Source organism: Narcine bancroftii, chromosome 6 (genome assembly GCF_036971445.1).
Source record: "Narcine bancroftii isolate sNarBan1 chromosome 6, sNarBan1.hap1, whole genome shotgun sequence".
NCBI lineage: Eukaryota > Metazoa > Chordata > Chondrichthyes > Torpediniformes > Narcinidae > Narcine > Narcine bancroftii.
The window spans coordinates 229,389,031-229,406,727 of NC_091474.1; the positions used below are offsets into that span (position 1 = coordinate 229,389,031).

Sequence of the window (17,697 nt, forward strand, 5' to 3'; positions counted from 1 at the left end):
TAAAAAAAGAGGGATACAGGATAGTAATTTTTAAGGAATATATGGGTTGGCACACATCGAGGGCTGAAGGACCTGTACTCTGCACTGAGCTGTATATTCTATATTTAGAAAGCAGAAGTGTACAAAATTGTTAAAAAATTAATGATGACTTCAAGAGTATCCTAAACTGATTGCCAAACAACAAAAACCAGAAATAAATCTCCGATGGTTGGTTTGAAGTTGAGGAGCAGCATCCTACATTTTAGCTCAACAAATGGCCAGAGACCAACCCAGGGACTGAACAAAGGGTCAAATGCACACACCTCTGACCTCTAAGTTCCTGACTTTTAAGCTGCAGTGTGCAGTTCAGAATACAAGCCAGTTGTTCTCTACAGATTTGTCAGCTAGTTGACAGCTCTTTCCAGCCCAAAGTAGTCACAAGCCATTGTTAGAATCAAGGAATCACACAAAATGGAACTGAGCCTTCAATCTAACTATCCATTCTGGCCCATCATTCCAGTTTAGTACCATTTGGCTCCATTTGATCCACATCCAATTCACATATCTACACAAATGCCTTTCAAATTGTACCCTCTAGTAGCTTGTTCCAAATGCAGACGACCATTTGGGTGAAAGTCTTTCCCCTCAGTTCCTTAAATTTCTCCCCTCTGATCTTAAACCTTTGGCCTCGTGATTTAGAATTCTCTTACCTGGGAAAACACTGAGCATTCTTTTTATTAATGCCTCTTTTGACTTTCTAAATCTCTATAATGCCACCCATCAGCCTTCACAACCTACCTCATCTTACCCTATAACTTGAGCCTTCCAGATCTGGCAACACTTTGGTGAATCACACTACAGCCCTTTCAAGACATTTCTAAAACTAGAGGGCAGATTAAATCAAGAGAAGCAGGGATAAAGTGAGGACAGACAATTCTAAAACTTGAAGGCACAGGTTTAGGGGCAGAGAGAGAAATCAAACGAGGAAGAACAAGATTCTCCACTGTTCTGCCAATTGGTTACAGACAGTTCAAATGAGAAGAGTGGCTGTCTAGTGGTTTGGCCTTTAGATACCACAAAAAAAGGTGGAAGGATCAAGGCTGGGGTTTTAAGGGATGCGTGAAAAGATTAAAATACCCTTAATATGTCATTGATTAAAAAAAAACCTCCCAAGCCTTGTCCACGGGTTTGCATTGAATAAAGCATTATTTTCTTTTCCACTTACCTGCACTCACAGTGATAGCTTCAATAAACTGATCCCTCCAACTGTTCGTCCCTACAACCAAGGCTAAGTTTGTTTTTTTGATCAGTTTGTCCACCGTGTTCTGCAGCAATAGAAGAAAAAAAGTAAATTTTAGATGCGAGTAAATGCTGGAAATACTCAGCAGTTGAGGAAGTTAACGTTTCAATGATGTCTTCTGCTTAGAACTGGGACAAGGCAGGAGAGAGTCTTCAGAAAAGAGGCAAGATAAAAACTGTGAGATGCTATAGAAGACATGAGAGATCAACTGACAAAACAGCAAAACAGAGTATGGTGCAAGATGACTAGTTGGGGTAGGAAATAATGATAGATTATTCTGAAAGATTAATGGAAGATTGCATTAAGCTCCAAAAATACACTGGAGGAGAGAAATTAGATAAAGCAGCACATGAATAACATCAGATACTGTAATGAAGAAGGATCTGAAGGTCTGCAATATCTTTGAAGATGAGGTTCTTGGAGATTGCACTGAAATTAATTGGAACAGCATGGAATAGAAATGTTGGAATGGGATATGCAACCAGAAGTTCAAGAAGGATTTCTGATACAGTACGCGGACCAGCTGACGAGAGGCCATATCGGATCTAATTCTGAGTAATGAATCTGGTCAGGTGGCAGACATTTCGTTGGGTGAGCACTTTGGTGAGAGTGACCACAATTCCCTGAGCTTTAGCATAGTTATGGATAAGGATAAAAGCAGGTAAAATGGGTAAGTGTTTGATTGGGGATGGGCTAATTATGATGAAATGAGGCTGGAGCAGATGTTCAAGGGTGAAAGCATAGAACTAATGTGGAGGAAGTTTAGGGACCACTTGTGTTGGGTTCAGGATAGGTTTGTCCCACTGGGACAGGTAAAAGATGGTAGGGAAAGGGGACCGTGGTTGAAGAAGCAGGTGAGGCAGCTAGTTAAAAAAAAGAAAAAGAAAGTATATATTAGATATAGGAAGCAAGAAACAGGAAGGGCTCGTGAGAAGTATATGGTAGCATCAGAAAGATCTTAGAAGCAGCACAAAGGGGACATGAGGCCTTTGCATGTAGGATTAAGGAGAACCCCAAGGCATTCTATGCATATGTGAAGAACAGAAGGATGATGGGAATGAAGGTGGGGCCACTAAAGGATAAAGGACATGTGCCTGGAGGAGGTCCTAAATGAATACTTTGCTTCAGTATTTACAATATAAAAGGACATTGATCAGGGTGAAGTCTTAATAGAATAGACTGTGTGCTCGACAATATTGAGATTAAGGAAAAGAAAGTATTGGATCTTCTCAAAAATATCAAGATTGATAAGTTCCCGGGGCCAGACACTATATACCCCAAGTTGCTGTGGGAAGTAAGGGACGAGATAGCTGGGGCAGTAGCTATGATTTTTTAATCTTCTTTGGCTGCAGGGGAGGTGCCGAAGGATTGGAGAATTGCAAATGTACCCCTTGTTTAAAAAAGGTAATAGGGGGAATCCTGGGAGTTATAGACCGTTGAGTCTTACGTTACTGGTATGCAAACCATTGGAGAGGATTCTTAAGGATAGGATCCATGAGCATTTGGAGAAGAACAGTCTACTCAAGGATAGTCAGCATGGCTTTGTGAAGGGAAGGTGGTGCTTCACGTGACTAATTGAGTTTTTTGAGGAGATAACAAAAGAAATTGATGATGGCAGGGAAGTAGATGTGGTTTATATGGAATTTAGCAGGGCATTTGACAAGGTCCCCCATGAGAGACTTGTTCACGAAGTCGTGAGGCATGGGATCCATGGAACCTTGGTTGTGTGGATAAAGAATTGGCTTGCAGGTAGAAAGCAGAGAGTAGTAGTGGTAGCAAAATATTCTGCCTGAAGTCAGTAACTATTGAAGTACTGTAAGGATCTGTTCTGGGACTCCTGCTCTTAGTGATTTTTATGAATGACCTGGATGAAGAGGCGGAAGGATAGGTAAGTTTGAAGATGGTACAAAGGTTGGAGAAGTTGTGGATGGAACTGAAGGTTGTCGAAGGTCACAAGAGGATACAGACAGGATGCAGAGTTGGGCAGAAAAGTGACAGGTGGAGTTCAATCCAATTAAGTGCGAGGTGATACATTTTGGAAGGACAAACCAGAAGGCTAAATACAGGGTTAATGGGCAGTTACTTAAGAGTGAGGATGAACAGAGGGACTTTGGGGTCCAAATTCATACATCCCTCAAGGTCGCAGCACAAATTGATAGGATAGTTAAGAAGGCCTATGTAATGCTGGGCTTCATTAATAGGGGGATCGAGTTTGGGAGTCAAGAGGTCACATTGCAACTCTACAAATCTCTGGTGAGACTGCACTTAGAGTCTCGTGTTCAGTTCTGATCACCTCATTATAGGAGGGATGTGGAAGCTATGGAGAGGGTGCAGAGGAAATTTACCAGAATATTGCCTTGATTAGAAAATAAATCTTATGAGGCAAGGTTAGCAGAGCTGAGACTTTTCTCTTTGGAGTGTAGAAGGATGAGAGGAGACTTAGGAGGTCTACAAGATTATGAGAGACAAAGCTAGTGCCTGTTTCCCAGGGGAGGAATAGCAAACACCAGAGGACATAGGTATAAAGTGAAGGGAGGGAAGTTTAGGGGAGACATCAGAGGTAAGTTTTATTTACTTATTTAAAAAAAAACAGAGTTGTGGGTGCCTGGAATGCCTTGCTCGGGATGGTGGTGGAGGATGAAACATTAGGGGCATATAAGAGACTCTTAGACAGGCACATGGATGGAAAAAAAATTGAGGGTTACAGGGTAGGGAGGGCTTAGTACTTTTCTTATGGGTCGGCACAACATCGAGGGCTGAAGGGCCTGTACTATGCTGTAGTGTTCTATGTTCAAAGTTAACTTTTAGTGACAGATATTTTTAAGATGCTTTCACCCGTTGAGTTTGGTCTACACATCATAAGAGAGCAAGACAATATATGCAGAAAAAACAATACAAAGTTGTTAACAGAACAAATCACAGCTTCACATGGAAAGAACGTTTAGGGCACTGGATGATGGGAAACAAAATCTAGGGGCAGGCATTGCACGTTCTGCAGAAGTTATTATAAGTCAAATGTTTCATATAGAAGAGGGTGTGAACTGTGGCACTCTGCCAGAATAGCCCATTTAATATTTTTTACAGGGAAGATTTTAGTTGTAGCATGATGCTAGAGGTATTGGAAATTGTAAAGAATGGCTCTGGAAAACTTGCTCTGGGAAAGAGCAGAAAGGGGACAACAGAAATGCAGGAAACTGGACTGAGATGTTCAAGAAATTCAGCATGTCCCTCGCATCTCTCAACATTTTCTACAGATGCAAAGTATCCTGTCAGGATGCATCTGGGTGGTATGGGAACGGCTTTGCCCATGACCACAAGAAATTGCCGAGAATGACTAATGCAGCTCAGATAATCACACAAACCTCCATCAATATTTCATACTGTCTTGGAAAAGAAACCAACATAAAGGACTCATCCCACTCCAGCCACATACTTTCTCCTCATTTCCATCAGAAAGAGGAATCAGGAATGTGAAATCTCACACCAGATTCAGCAAAAGTTTCCACCCATGACCACCCCCCCCCCCCCCAATGCTATCAAACACCAAAGCAAATCTCGCATTAATAAAATAATGTTTTTCTTCCTCTGTTCCAATTGTAACTTTGGACTCTGTACTGAGTTTTATTTGCTGTACTTGTAATATGGGTTGACTTGCTGGATAACATGCAAAACAAACTTTTTCAATGTACCTTTCTACACAGGAAACAAGCTTGAGCTTTCAACTTTGGTGTTTGGAAATCCTTGGATGAGATAAAGGGAAGATTGGAATCCTCTACATCTGTGTTGCAATGCATCAAGTATTTTTCTATACCTTAAAAGACCAGCTATTATGGAAGAAAAAGACACTGAACACTCAGCACCTCAAAGCCAACATAATGTTAATGAGCAGTATGCTGTTGAGAGGAAAATGTAAGAGTTGCTCCATTGTAGTGAAAACAGATTCCAAAGAATCTGACAACTGAAAGCTTGCTTGCCCAAGCAAGAATCTGGTCTCTGTCCACATAGTTAATTTTAAGGGTCAATGATAAACCTGCATGCCTAACCAGAATGGGGTACTTTAAACAAAAATGGCAGTTCTCACCCATTTCACATTTGATTATCTCGTATCACTTGACATCTTCATGACAATCTTTTAAGTTACAGGAAAAAGTCTTTTGGGCAGATCAGATGCTTATTTATCATTGTTGAAGAATTAAAGACCCAGACTGCCAACTCTGCAAATCAATGCACCATTGGACTTGGTAGCCAAAACTTGGAAATTGCATCATTAAAAAAAAAGGCTAAAAAACATGCCATGAAATTTCCTTGGCATGCAGCCTTAAAAGAGACTAAAATCTTTGACAATTATATCAGAAACAAGAGCAGGTTCCTTAGGGACTAAAGGAGCCATCTATGTGTAGGGCTAGGGGCATGAGCAAGATCCTAAATGAATACCTCTCACTGCTATTCACCAAGTGGGTGAAGGTTGAAATGCTCAAGAGGGGTCAAGTGAATCTTTGACATACTGGTGCATATTTTGGTGGACAAGTTGCCAGAATATAACTGGAATTGTGCCAGAATGCTAAGGCAAATATGGGACAATATTATTGAGGCTTTGTTAGATTTTTGCATCTTTGTTAGTCACGATTGAGGTATTACAATACTGGTAATATTGTCCTCTCATTCAAAAAGGGCAGTAAGGAAAAGCCTGCTGGTGATCCTTACTTCAATTGATAAAGAAATTGTTGGAGGTTCAAGGGACAGGATTTATTTTAATTTGGAAAAGCAGAACACTACACCCAAAACTAATTTTGGCTGTTCAAAATGTACTGGGAGTGTAGGTCAATTGGGTGTAATTGGGTGGCACGGACTCATGGGCCAAATGAGCCTCTTATGGTGCTGTATGTTTAGAATAAAATTTTTAAAAAATAATATTCTGGTTGCACATAATATAGATCCCTCAATTGCTTACATTTGTGTGTCTATCTAGAAAAGTGGTTCCCAACCTTTTACTTTCCACTCGCATGCCACTTTAAGTATTCCCCATGCCATAAGGGATTGCTTAAGGTGATATGGGGGTGGAAAGAAAAAGTTTGAAAACCACTGTTTTAATCGTTCCAAATTGATTCGTTATGTGCACAGTTTCATAACTCCAAAGGAATTGGGCCAATAACAATTTTTCTCAAGCAAAATATTTCAGTAATAATTGGGTCTAGAGCAGTGATTCTCAATTTTCTCTTCCCACTCACATACCACCTTAAGCAATCACAGAACACTTATGGCACAGGGAATACTTAAAGTGGTATGTGAGTGGAAAGTAAAAGCTTGGGAGCCACTGAGATAGAAAGAAAAACACTATTATATTTGCTTCCACCTCTACTCTTGAGCAGCCAGTTCCAGGCACCTACCACTCTCTTCCTACAAAGAGCTTACCCTGCACATCTCCCTCCCCCTTCTGACCCTTTAAATGCAAATGTCAGTATAAACTACTGTTTTGACATTTCTGTTACCTGCTCTCCCTTACTTTTCCCCTGTCTTCTTTCTCTCAGTTCTCCAACCTGTTGCCTCTCTATTCACCTAGCCATCTCTCCTCCCCTTCTTGCTGCTGTGCCCTACCTTCCTTCTCTACCTATTACCTCATGCCTTTGTGACTACACCTCCCCCTTTATCTTTTTATTTGGACACCTGGTGACATTTTTCCATACCTTGATGAAGGGCTCAAGCCCAAAACATTGGTTATGCATTTTATCTTTGCTATACATAGGAAACGGTTTGACCTGCTGAGTTTCTCCAACACTAACAATGTGTTAATCAAATTAACATTTTGATCCTGGGAAAAATATTCTGGATCTTTACCCTATCAATGCCTCTTATGACTTTGTAAACTTCTAGAGTCTTCCCTCAGGCTTCTAGGCTCCTGTGAAAAAATTCCACATTTGTCCAACCTCTCCCCAAAGCTCATATCTTCTAATCAAAATATCCTGGTAAATCTCTTTCACCCTTTCAGTAGATTCCATATCCTTCCTGTAATGGGGCAGCCAAAATTGCACACACTACTTCAAACTTTATGAATTGCTTCCTTTGAGCTACAAGCACCTCCACAAGCACATTTTATGCATCTCCACACGAATCTTACCCCTTCAATTGATGAATCTACCCTGGAAACCATTCCCAGCTTTATCTGGTGAGATCAGTATAGACTCAAAATTTACCGAATAATCTTCATGAAGTTAAGGTCGATATTGATATTTCAATGTAGGAGATAATTATGTTGCTTTAAACTAATACAGTAGATTTGTTCTGAAGAGCACTTACTGTTTGTCAAGTTGTACTCATGAGGATTCACATGAATTAATGATAAGACTTTTTTCTCTTTCTGATGAGTTAACAAGTTATATGTACTACACTTGGGAAAGCTTAATTGTTCCTCTTAATGAGTGAGACAGTATCTGTGGCATCCACTCTGGAAAAAGCAGATTTGGCATAATTTCATCTGAAAAATGACAGCTCTGCAAACTTCCCCTCATGTGATACCAAAAAGTGCTGGACGAAACTCAACAAGTTGTGCAGCATCCATCAGAAGTAAAAGGTAGTTGATATTTCAGGCTTGAGGCCTTCCTTAGGAGTGCAAAATTTAGGCAGATGGCCTAATAAAAAAATGGAGGGTGTTATATAGAGTGGAAACTTGGGACTATTTTATGCTGGAGCATGAACACTGCAAGACTGTAAGAGCCACATCACACTTGAGTGGTGAGCATGCTCAGTGCAACAGCATATTCATACACGACTAGCAGCCTGACCAGTACTGATGCAAGTAAAAGTTGGTGCTGTAAACTTAGAAGCTTCTCTGAGTGTTTATTAAGGCCTTCAATGGTACCATGGACGACATAACACCTGTTTTAATAGCTGGGAGCTGGCTGAAGAGGAAGAAAATAACCCAGAAAGGATATTAGAAAACTTTTCCTCTCATCTGGAACCGAAATCCAACCATAGAATACAGTGATATGAGTTCCAGGGATTAAAACAAGAACCTGATGAGTCATTAGATAATTTCTCACAAGACTAAAGAACATGGCAGCAAAATGCAAGTTCAAAGAGATAGAGGAGAGAATAGTCGACCAACTAATCTGGGGAAGCATTCGTCCTGAAGGCCAGAAAACTCTCATAGGGAAAGTCAGCTCGAAACGAGCAGATGCCATAGACACAGCTAGGGCCTTCGAGGCCACTAGGAGGTAAATGCAATCCCTCTCCGTGCAGGCCAACACACTGCACAGAGATAGAAGGGTCGATGCCATAAAGCACACGCAGAGAAAGTCGCAGACATCTGAGAACTGCAGGAGGTGTGGCAGAATACACCCCTTTGATGACCGCAAGAAATACCCCGCAAATGGTTCAAAGTGCAGGACCTTTGGGAAGGTCAATCTTTGGGAAAAGATGTGTAGGTCTAACATGAAAAGAGAAAGAAACCAAGAAAACAGAAGGAAAGTACACCACGTCAATGGAAGTGACAGCAGTGACTCCGACTCACTGACGCTAGGCATAGAAACAATACTCCTTCATGAGATGTCCAAGAAAGTGAAGGGAGGAAAAGATGAATTACACACCACGATCCAAGTTAAAAGAAAGATCAGAAACAAACCAACAAAATTCAACCTGAAAATAAAGTTGGATACTGGATCACAAAGCAACATCCTCCTGCTTAGACTGTACTGCCAAATGTTCCCCGAGTCCATAAAGAATGGGTACCCGGAGGAAGGCACACGAGAAGCCGCAAATGTCACGCTCACAGCCTATGGTGGATCCATGATTAAACAACTCGGAAAAGTCCAAATAAAAGGCAAACATAAAGGAAAGAGCATCATATGCACATTCTTTGAGGTTGACACCGACGGACCAGCAATCCTAGGCTTGAATAGTTGTCAAAAATTATAGCTAATCTCTGTAAACAATGAGATCAGAGAGAAGAAAATGTCCAAGAGGATCAATAGCGACACCCCACTTGAGCAACGCCCTCCAATCACAAATAAGGCTGAGCTCTTGGACATGTACACTGAATGCTTTGATGACACAGTTGGGTGCTTTGAGAACTTTGAATATCAGATTACTATAGACCCAAAATACAAATCAATACTCCACGGAAGGTGCCAATAGAGCTGAAACAGGAGCTGGAAGAAAAACAAGTAATAGCAAAAGTAGTAGAGCCAAATGACTGGGTAAATTCTATTTTCTTTGGCTTGGCTTCGCAGACGAAGATTTATGGAGGGGGTAAATGTCCACGTCAGCTGCAGGCTCGTTTGTGGCTGACAAGTCCAATGCAGGACAGGCAGACACGGTTGCAGCGGTTGCAGGGGAAAATTGGTTGGTTGGGGTTGGGTGTTGGGTTTTTCCTCCTTTGCCTTTTGTCAGTGAGGTGGGCTCTGCGGTCTTCTTCAAAGGAGGTTGCTGCCCGCCAAACTGTGAGGCGCCAAGATGCACGGTTTGAGGCGAGATCAGCCCACTGGCGGTGGTCAATGTGGCAGGCACCAAGAGATTTCTTTAGGCAGTCCTTGTACCTTTTCTTTGGTGCACCTCTGTCACGGTGGCCAGTGGCGAGCTCGCCATATAACACGATCTTGGGAAGGCGATGGTCCTCCATTCTTGAGACGTGACCCACCCAGCGCAGCTGGATCTTCAACAGCGTGGACTCGATGTTGTCGACCTCTGCCATCTCGAGTACTTCGACGTTAGGGATGAAAGCGCTCCAATGAATGTTGAGGATGGAGCGGAGACAACGCTGGTGGAAGTGTTCTAGGAGCCGTAGGTGATGCCGGTAGAGGACCCATGATTCGGAGCCGAACAGGAGTGTGGGTATGACAACGGCTCTGTATACGCTTATCTTTGTGAGGTTTTTCAGTTGGTTGTTTTTCCAGACTCTTTTGTGTAGTCTTCCAAAGGCACTATTTGCCTTGGCGAGGTAAATTCTATAATAGTAAAAGAAAAACCAAATAGCCACCTAAGAATATGTCTGGACCCCAAAAACCTAAACCAAGCAAACAAAAGAGGGCACTATCCAATACCAGTGCTAGAAGACATCACTTCTGAACTAGCGGGATCCAAAACCTTCAGTAAGCTAGATGCCAAGAATAGGTATTGGAATGTGAAGCTGGATGAAGAATCGACACTGCTAACAACTTTCAACACTCTATTTGGCCAATACAAGTTCCTGCACCTACCTTTTGGCCTAAAGGTGAGCCAAGACATCTTCCAGCAAAAGATAGATGGGACCTACAGGGGATGCAAGGGTGCTGTCGGCATCGCTGATGACATCCAGATTTTTGGCAGAGACGGGAAAACCCACGATCTCCACCTACATGAGGCCATGGAGAGAACAAGAGGGGCCGGCATCAAACTCAATGCAGACAAACGCATCATTAAGGTGGAGGAGTGCCAGTTCTTTGGAATGGTGTACACACCTGAAGGGGTCAGGCCAAGCCCAGAGAAGATAACAGCCATTGCTGAAATGGAACACCCAAAGGACATAAAAGTCTGGTCCAATATATGAGTTCCTTCACCCCACACATGTCAGACCCCACAGCCAACCTCAGAGAGTTGCTGAAAGAAGATTTGGAGTTTCAGTGGTCACCATCGCATCAGCGTGATTTTGACAAGCTTAAGGAAGTGCTCTGCAGAGAAGCAGAACTGAGCTACGATGACAGAAAAAAAACCTGTCACATTACAAGTAGATGCTCCCATCAGAGACCTCGGGGCAGCATTGGTGCAGGAAGGAAAACCGATATCCTTTGCCTCAAAAGCCCCGGCAACAGCAGAGACCCAATATGCCAATATTGAAAGAGAGCTGTTGGCAGTCGTATATGGATGCAAAGAGTTCCACAAATTCCTCTATGGGAGACAGTTTGTGGTAGAGAGTGATCATCGCCCTGCTGGAACACATCCCGAAAAAGAACCTAAGCAAGGCACCAGCCAGACTACAGAGGCTACTCCTCCGGCTCCAATGATACGACTTTACCTTGAAGTATAGTCCAGGGAAGGAAAGGGTGCTTGCCGATGCTTTGTCACGTCTTTCCCCAAATGAAAAATACGAAATGAAAGACATGGAAATCAAGATACATCACCTTGTCAGGGTAACCAATAACAAACTAAACCTGATTAAAGAAGAAACCACAAAGGATGAAAGGCTGCATCTGCTCTCCCAACAGGTGATACAGGGATGGCCAGAAAGGATAAAATAGGTACGGCCTACAATACGTCAGTACTGGTCAGGCTGCTAGTCGTGTATGAATACACTGTTACACTGAGCATGCTCACCATTCAAATGTGATGCGGCTCTTACAGTCTTGCAGTGTTCATGCTCCAGCATAAAATAGTCCCAAGTTTCCACTGTATATAACAGAGGGGGATGGTGCACAGGCCAACAGGTAAAAGGCAATAAATAGGTGGATACATGTGTGAGGGTAGAAGAGAAAGAAGCTGAGTAGTGATGGGGAAGAGGGCAGAGGGCCAATAAAGTTCATTCTCTAACAGAAGAGAAGGGATGGGGAGCAGGAGGAAAGGAGACAGAAGAGGGAGGGAAAGAGACAGAGAGGGGGTTAACAGTAACTGAAGGTCACTATTGGTATCTGGTTGGAAACTAGAGAGATGGAATACAAAGTAACGTTTCTTGAATTTGTGGGTGGCCTCAACTTGGCAGTTCTTGAGGCCATGACAGACATATCAGTATGACAATGGGGTGTGAAAGTGTTTGGAGCCAGCGGAGGCCCAAAATGAAAACTTTGGTTCAAAAGGTCAGCAGATAGAGGGAGCCCTGGTGAATGCTAATGTGCTGAAGTATGACAACGTTAGAAAGAGGAAGTGCTGGATCTTAAAAATACTTGGAGAGCTAAGTCCTCAGGACCGGATGTGATATAGCTCAGGAAGTGAGGGAAGAGATTGCTGAGGTGATGGTCTTTGCATCCTCCCTGGCCACAGGAGATATACTGGAGGATTGGACAATGGCAAATGTACCCATCTTGTTTATGAAAGGTAAGAGGGAGAATCCTGGGGATTATTTGCCAGTGATTCTTACATCAGTGATGGGCACACTATCGGAGAAGAATCTTAAGGAGAAGATTTATGAGCATTTGGAGATGCATAGTCCTCTCTGGGATAGTCAGCATGGCTTGGGAAGGGTAGATCTTGCCTCGTGAATTCAAGATTTGAGGAGGTGACAAAATAAATTGATGAATGAAGTCCAGTGGATGTAATGTATATGGATTTTAGTAAGGTACCATTCGACAAGGTAGTTTCATTCAGAAAATTATGAGGCATGAGACCTATGGAAGCTTGGCTGTCTGAATTCAGAATTGATTTGCCTACAAAAGACAGAGGGTGGTACTGCATGAACATATTCTACCTGGATGATGGTGATTAGTGGCTTTCCACAGGAATCTGTTCTGGGATCCTCTGCTCTTTGTGATTTTTTATAAATTACTTGAATAAGTTGGGGGTGAGTGGGTCACTAAGTATGCAGTTGATAAAAATTGGAGGTGTTGTGCAGAGTATAGAAGGTTGTTTGAGGTTTCAACAAGATATAGATAGGATGCAGAGTGGGTGGAGAAGTGTCAGATGGAATTCAACACTGCTATGTGTGAAGTATGCACTTTGGAAGGTTTAATGAAGACAGAGTACATGGTTAATAGTAGGATTCTTCACAGTGTGGAGGAACACTGTGAATCGAAATATACCAGGGGTTATAGGTCAATTGGGCAGCATGGGCTGATGGGCCTGTGCTTTATGTCTAAATTTAAAAAAATAAAATAAAATCCCACAAGTTGATAGGGTGGTTAAGAAGGAATATAGTGTACTGGCTGTGATGTACTTTTGCAGCCTTGTAAAACTCTGGTTAGACCACATTTGGAAGTATTGTGATCAATTATGGAAATCTCATTATAGGAAGGATGTAGAAGCTTTTGAGGGTGTAGAGGAGATTTGCCAAGATGTTGCCCAGTTATGATTCAAGGTGGACAGACCTAGGCTTTTATCTTTGGGCAACAAAGAATGAGAGGTCACTTAATAGATGTTTATAAAATTATGAAGGGCAGAGGTAGGGTGGACATCCAGTACCTTTATCCCAGAGCAACAATAACAAATATGGGAGGACATTTGTTTAATGAGAATGGAGGCAGGATTTGGAGAGACGTCAGAGGCAATTTTTAAAAAATATATACAGTACCTGGAATGCATTGCCAATTGGCATGTGGGATGGTGGTGGAAGCTGGTATAATAGAGACATTTAAGAATAACTTAACAGGCACATGAATTCCAGAAAAATAGATGTTATGGGTGGTGGTCAGTAAGGATTAGATTGTAGGGCAGTAGGTTTACATAGGTCAGCACATTGTGGGCCGAAGGAACTGTACTATGCTGCAATGTTCTGTTCTAATCTTGCGCTGTACATCACAAAATTACTAAGAGCCAAGCTATTTCTTCCACCTCACCCACGTTATTTTCTCCTACTGATTACCACGATAACAAAATGACTTAATCAAGGCATTGCAAGGATTCCATAGAGCTCATGAAACAAGTGGATGAAGGAATATAAGTTGACATGAGAGAAAAAATATCGGAAAAGTTGTGATGAATGAAACAGAGGTAAATTTATACATTTATGAAACTTGTGATTGCTGTATCAATGATGAGAAAGCTTATAAAAGACACCTGCTAATATTTTGGAAACCCAAGGGAATCCAGAAGAAGGACCAACATGTGGGATATGAAAAAGGAAGCTAAGGTTGACAGCTATTTAACTTCAACAGTCCTGAGAGACAGCAAAAACCTGCTGCATTTTGGATAGCATTTTTGAAGGAAAGAGCAAAAAAGCCTGCAGCAACTCAAAGGAGCGAGCATTTGCAGCTAGTATGCTACATTTAAAATGTTCCAAATCTAGGCCTCTGATCTGTGTGGTAGACAGCTAGTTGTAAAGAAATGACAAATTTAAACCAGATTTGGTTATATTCAAGATTTTAAAAAGTGCAACATAGAAAATGTGTTCAAAGTTAGCAAAGTGAAATGGTAACATATTCTTCATTATGGTTTTATAGGCCTGACAAATAGTTTATCCATAATACAGAAGTAAATATGCCATAATTCACAGGAGAAATTACAGGATCTTTACAAGATTAAATTTTCATCCCCACAATAGCCACTGAAATTTTATTGAATTACTACATCTTAGTGCTCTAAATCAAATGTTTTTGATGGATTGAACAGATTAATCAGACACAATGAGATAAATAGATTTAAACAAAGTCAAGCATATGGACAGAATGGTTTACAAGTAATGCATCATTCTTCATTTATCCTCTACATATAAACTAGTTATAGCTATTAAGAAATGGTAGTGGTATACTGCAAAATAGTTTCAAGTTCAGCCTGTAACACAAGTGTTCATTCATTTGCTATCACATTAAGAATGCTTAGTGCAAGATTTATTTCACACTAATTCTGCAGATAACTGGAAACTTCAATACAAGTTATGAAGCCAAAAAATCAAGCAAAATGAACCTTCTCAGGAAGGATCTCAATTAACAAAAGATTGCCATGAAATATTCTCTATGGTCAATGCACATTATTAAACGTTAGAGCACAATGTCAGCCATTTTGTTTGTTGAAATACTTAAAATTTGCAATTCTCTTGAATTCAGTAGTTAAAAAAATTACAATTTGTAACTGGAGGTTGATCCACAAAACCAATGCTAGTTTTTGATTGGCTGCTTTTTCAGCCTTCGTACCTCCCAATGAGTTATTTCTCAATCATATCTCTAATTCATACTTTGTTCCTCCCAAAGGCATTCAAGTCCTTGACCCTGCACTCATTCTATTTCCGAGTGTTGTCCTTTCTTCAATGGTACCTCACATCTCCTACAATGCTTTTGTTATTTCCCTCAATCTGACCAATTTGGACAACATTTCCATTTAAATAGTTGATCAGTGTCAGACAATACAGAACAGGCCCTTCAGCCCAACTTATCCTTGCCAACTAAAATGGCATTCTGGGCTTGTCCCATTTTCCTAAATTTGGTCCCTTCTAAACCCTATTGCCTGTTGATCCATTAAAACTTTACAGATATAAATTGATGTAAAAGTTATCAAAACCTCAAGGGGTCACTTGATTTGAGTTTATTTTGAATCCATTAACCAGTTTCATTTCTTGCCTGTCTTAACAAACTTTCAACACACATTCCATTATGTCCAGGGAATTCATTGTTTGTACTCATCGTGCAGGCAGTGCAATTGATGTTACTCTCAGGCTTTTGGGACTTAGGATAAAGTAGCAAGGGCAAGTTGAAAATGGATTTCACCAAAGGATAAAGAAGTAAAATATATGGTATTACAACAGTCATTGTTATGCATGAGAACAGTCATTACAACTCCCATGTATGATCTGAACAATGGAACCTCGCTCTGTATTGGGGCACATAGTGTAGCATGTACAGCTCCTGCATCCCAACTCCAGTATCCAGGCTTGTTTCTAATTTTTAGTTTGGTGGAGCATTCTATGTGACTGCAGCTCTGATTTCTTCCCATATTCCAAGGAAATGTTCATAGGTAGGTTAATTGGCTATTGTAAATAGCACTGGCATAGGTGGGTGTTAGGAAAAGTCAGTCATATGGAAATTAAAGCATAGATGTGGGGAACGAGGACAGATGTGATTGGTGAGCATGAACCAAATGGACTTTATATGCCACAAAGAAACACAAAATATTCAATTCCCCTTGAAATAACATTTTCCTAATTTTTTAAAAATGATAAGTCAACAAAATCTGCTGGAGGAACTCAGCGGGTCAAACAGCATCATTGGGAGAAAAAAGAATGGTTGATGTTTTGAAATGAAAACCTTTGATCGTGTCTGGATAATTGTGGAAGAGAACCCAATGTAAAGAAGTCAGAGTGGGTGGGATGAAACAGGGGACTCATGTGAGACTGATGAACCAGGGAGAGTGAAACGTGACAGACAAAGGCAGTAGATGGGCAGATGCCAGATAATTGGAAGAGAAAGGGCAAGAAAAACAAAGGTGCCAGGAGAGAGCGAGATGAGTGATTCAGGGTGGAGTCTGATTAGAAGACAAAGAAGCCAATGAGGGAGAAGAAAAAGAGAGGAAATATCCAGTGGGGAGGTGGAGGTGGATGGAGAAGAGTAGAAGGGGTGAGTCCTATCTCCATACATTGGGCTGTACAGTTTAGATGCATTCTCGATGTTTACATTCTCACAGGTTAGCCAGATTTCAGTGGTTGGTAAGCTTTCAGGTACTTGACAGCATGTAACAAAATACAACAAAGTCAGCATGGTTTCCTTCTGGGAAGATCTTACATGACTGATCTATCTATCCTGCTTGTTACTTCCTCAAAGAATTCCAACAAAGAAGAGTTGGTGGATTTCAACAAGGAAGTCCGCAGATGCTGGGATTGTGTAGAAGGGCTGGTGGATGTTGATTACTTGGATTTTCAGGCCATTGACAAGGTTCCACATGAGACTGCCAAACAAGATAGGAGCCCATAGTATGACAAGAAAAGTACCTGGATTGATAGAAGATGGTTGACTGGTAGAAGGCCATGTGAGAATAAAGGGAGTCCTTTCAGGCTGGCCACAGGCGTTCCACAGGGAACAATGTTAGAATCATATGTTTTCACATATGTTAATGATTTTTATGATTGAAACTTTGGTTTTGTCTCTGCTTGTGGATGATACAAATGTAGGCAGAGGGGCAGATAGTGTTGAGGAGGTAGGAAGCCTGCAGAGGGACTTGGACAGATTGAAGGAGCAGACAAAAAAGTGGCAGATGGAATACAGCATAGAAAAGTGTATGGTCATACACTTTGGTAGAAGGAATAAAGAAGACAATTTTCTAAATTGGGATAAAATTCCGAAAGTGGAGGTCCAAAGGGACTTTGGAGTCCTTGTGCAAGATTCCCTAAAAGGTTAACTTGCAGAGTGAATCAATAGTAAGGAAGTCAAATGAAATATTAGCATTCATTTCAATAGGACTAGAATATAAAAGAATGTAATGCTGAGTGTTTATCAGGAGTTGAAGAGAATTCATTGGAGTATTGTGAATAGTTTTGGGCCCCATAGCCAAGGATGGATGTGCTGGTATTGAAGAAGATCCAGAGGATGATCCTGGGGATGATAGGTTTAACTTATGAGTGTTTGCTAGCTCTGGGCTTGTACTCACTGGAGTTTAGAAGGATGAGGGTGGGGGGGGGGGGGTGAAGTGGAGTTGGGGGAAATCTCAGTAAAGTAGACTGAAAAATATTGAAAGGGCTAGATAGAAGAGTACACATCCAGTATTAGAAGCGTCTAGGACCAGAAGGCAGAGCCTAAGAAAAGGACCACACTTCAGAAAAAAAATGAGGAATTTCTTTAGCCAGGTTCTCGATTAGTAGGGATACCAAAAGATTACAA

General features: G+C 41.3%; 1 protein-coding gene across 5 annotated transcripts in view; it reads right to left on the reverse strand.

Moving 5' to 3' along the window:
* Positions 1–17,697, reverse strand: part of slc8a1b (solute carrier family 8 member 1b) — a 269,087-nt gene that overhangs the window by 36,932 nt on the left and 214,458 nt on the right. For all 5 annotated transcript variants that reach the window (XM_069887653.1, XM_069887649.1, XM_069887648.1 and 2 more), the window contains one exon: positions 1,205–1,304. In XM_069887653.1, the coding sequence (XP_069743754.1) occupies positions 1,205–1,304 (100 nt within the window). The remainder of the gene's footprint in view (positions 1–1,204; positions 1,305–17,697) is intronic.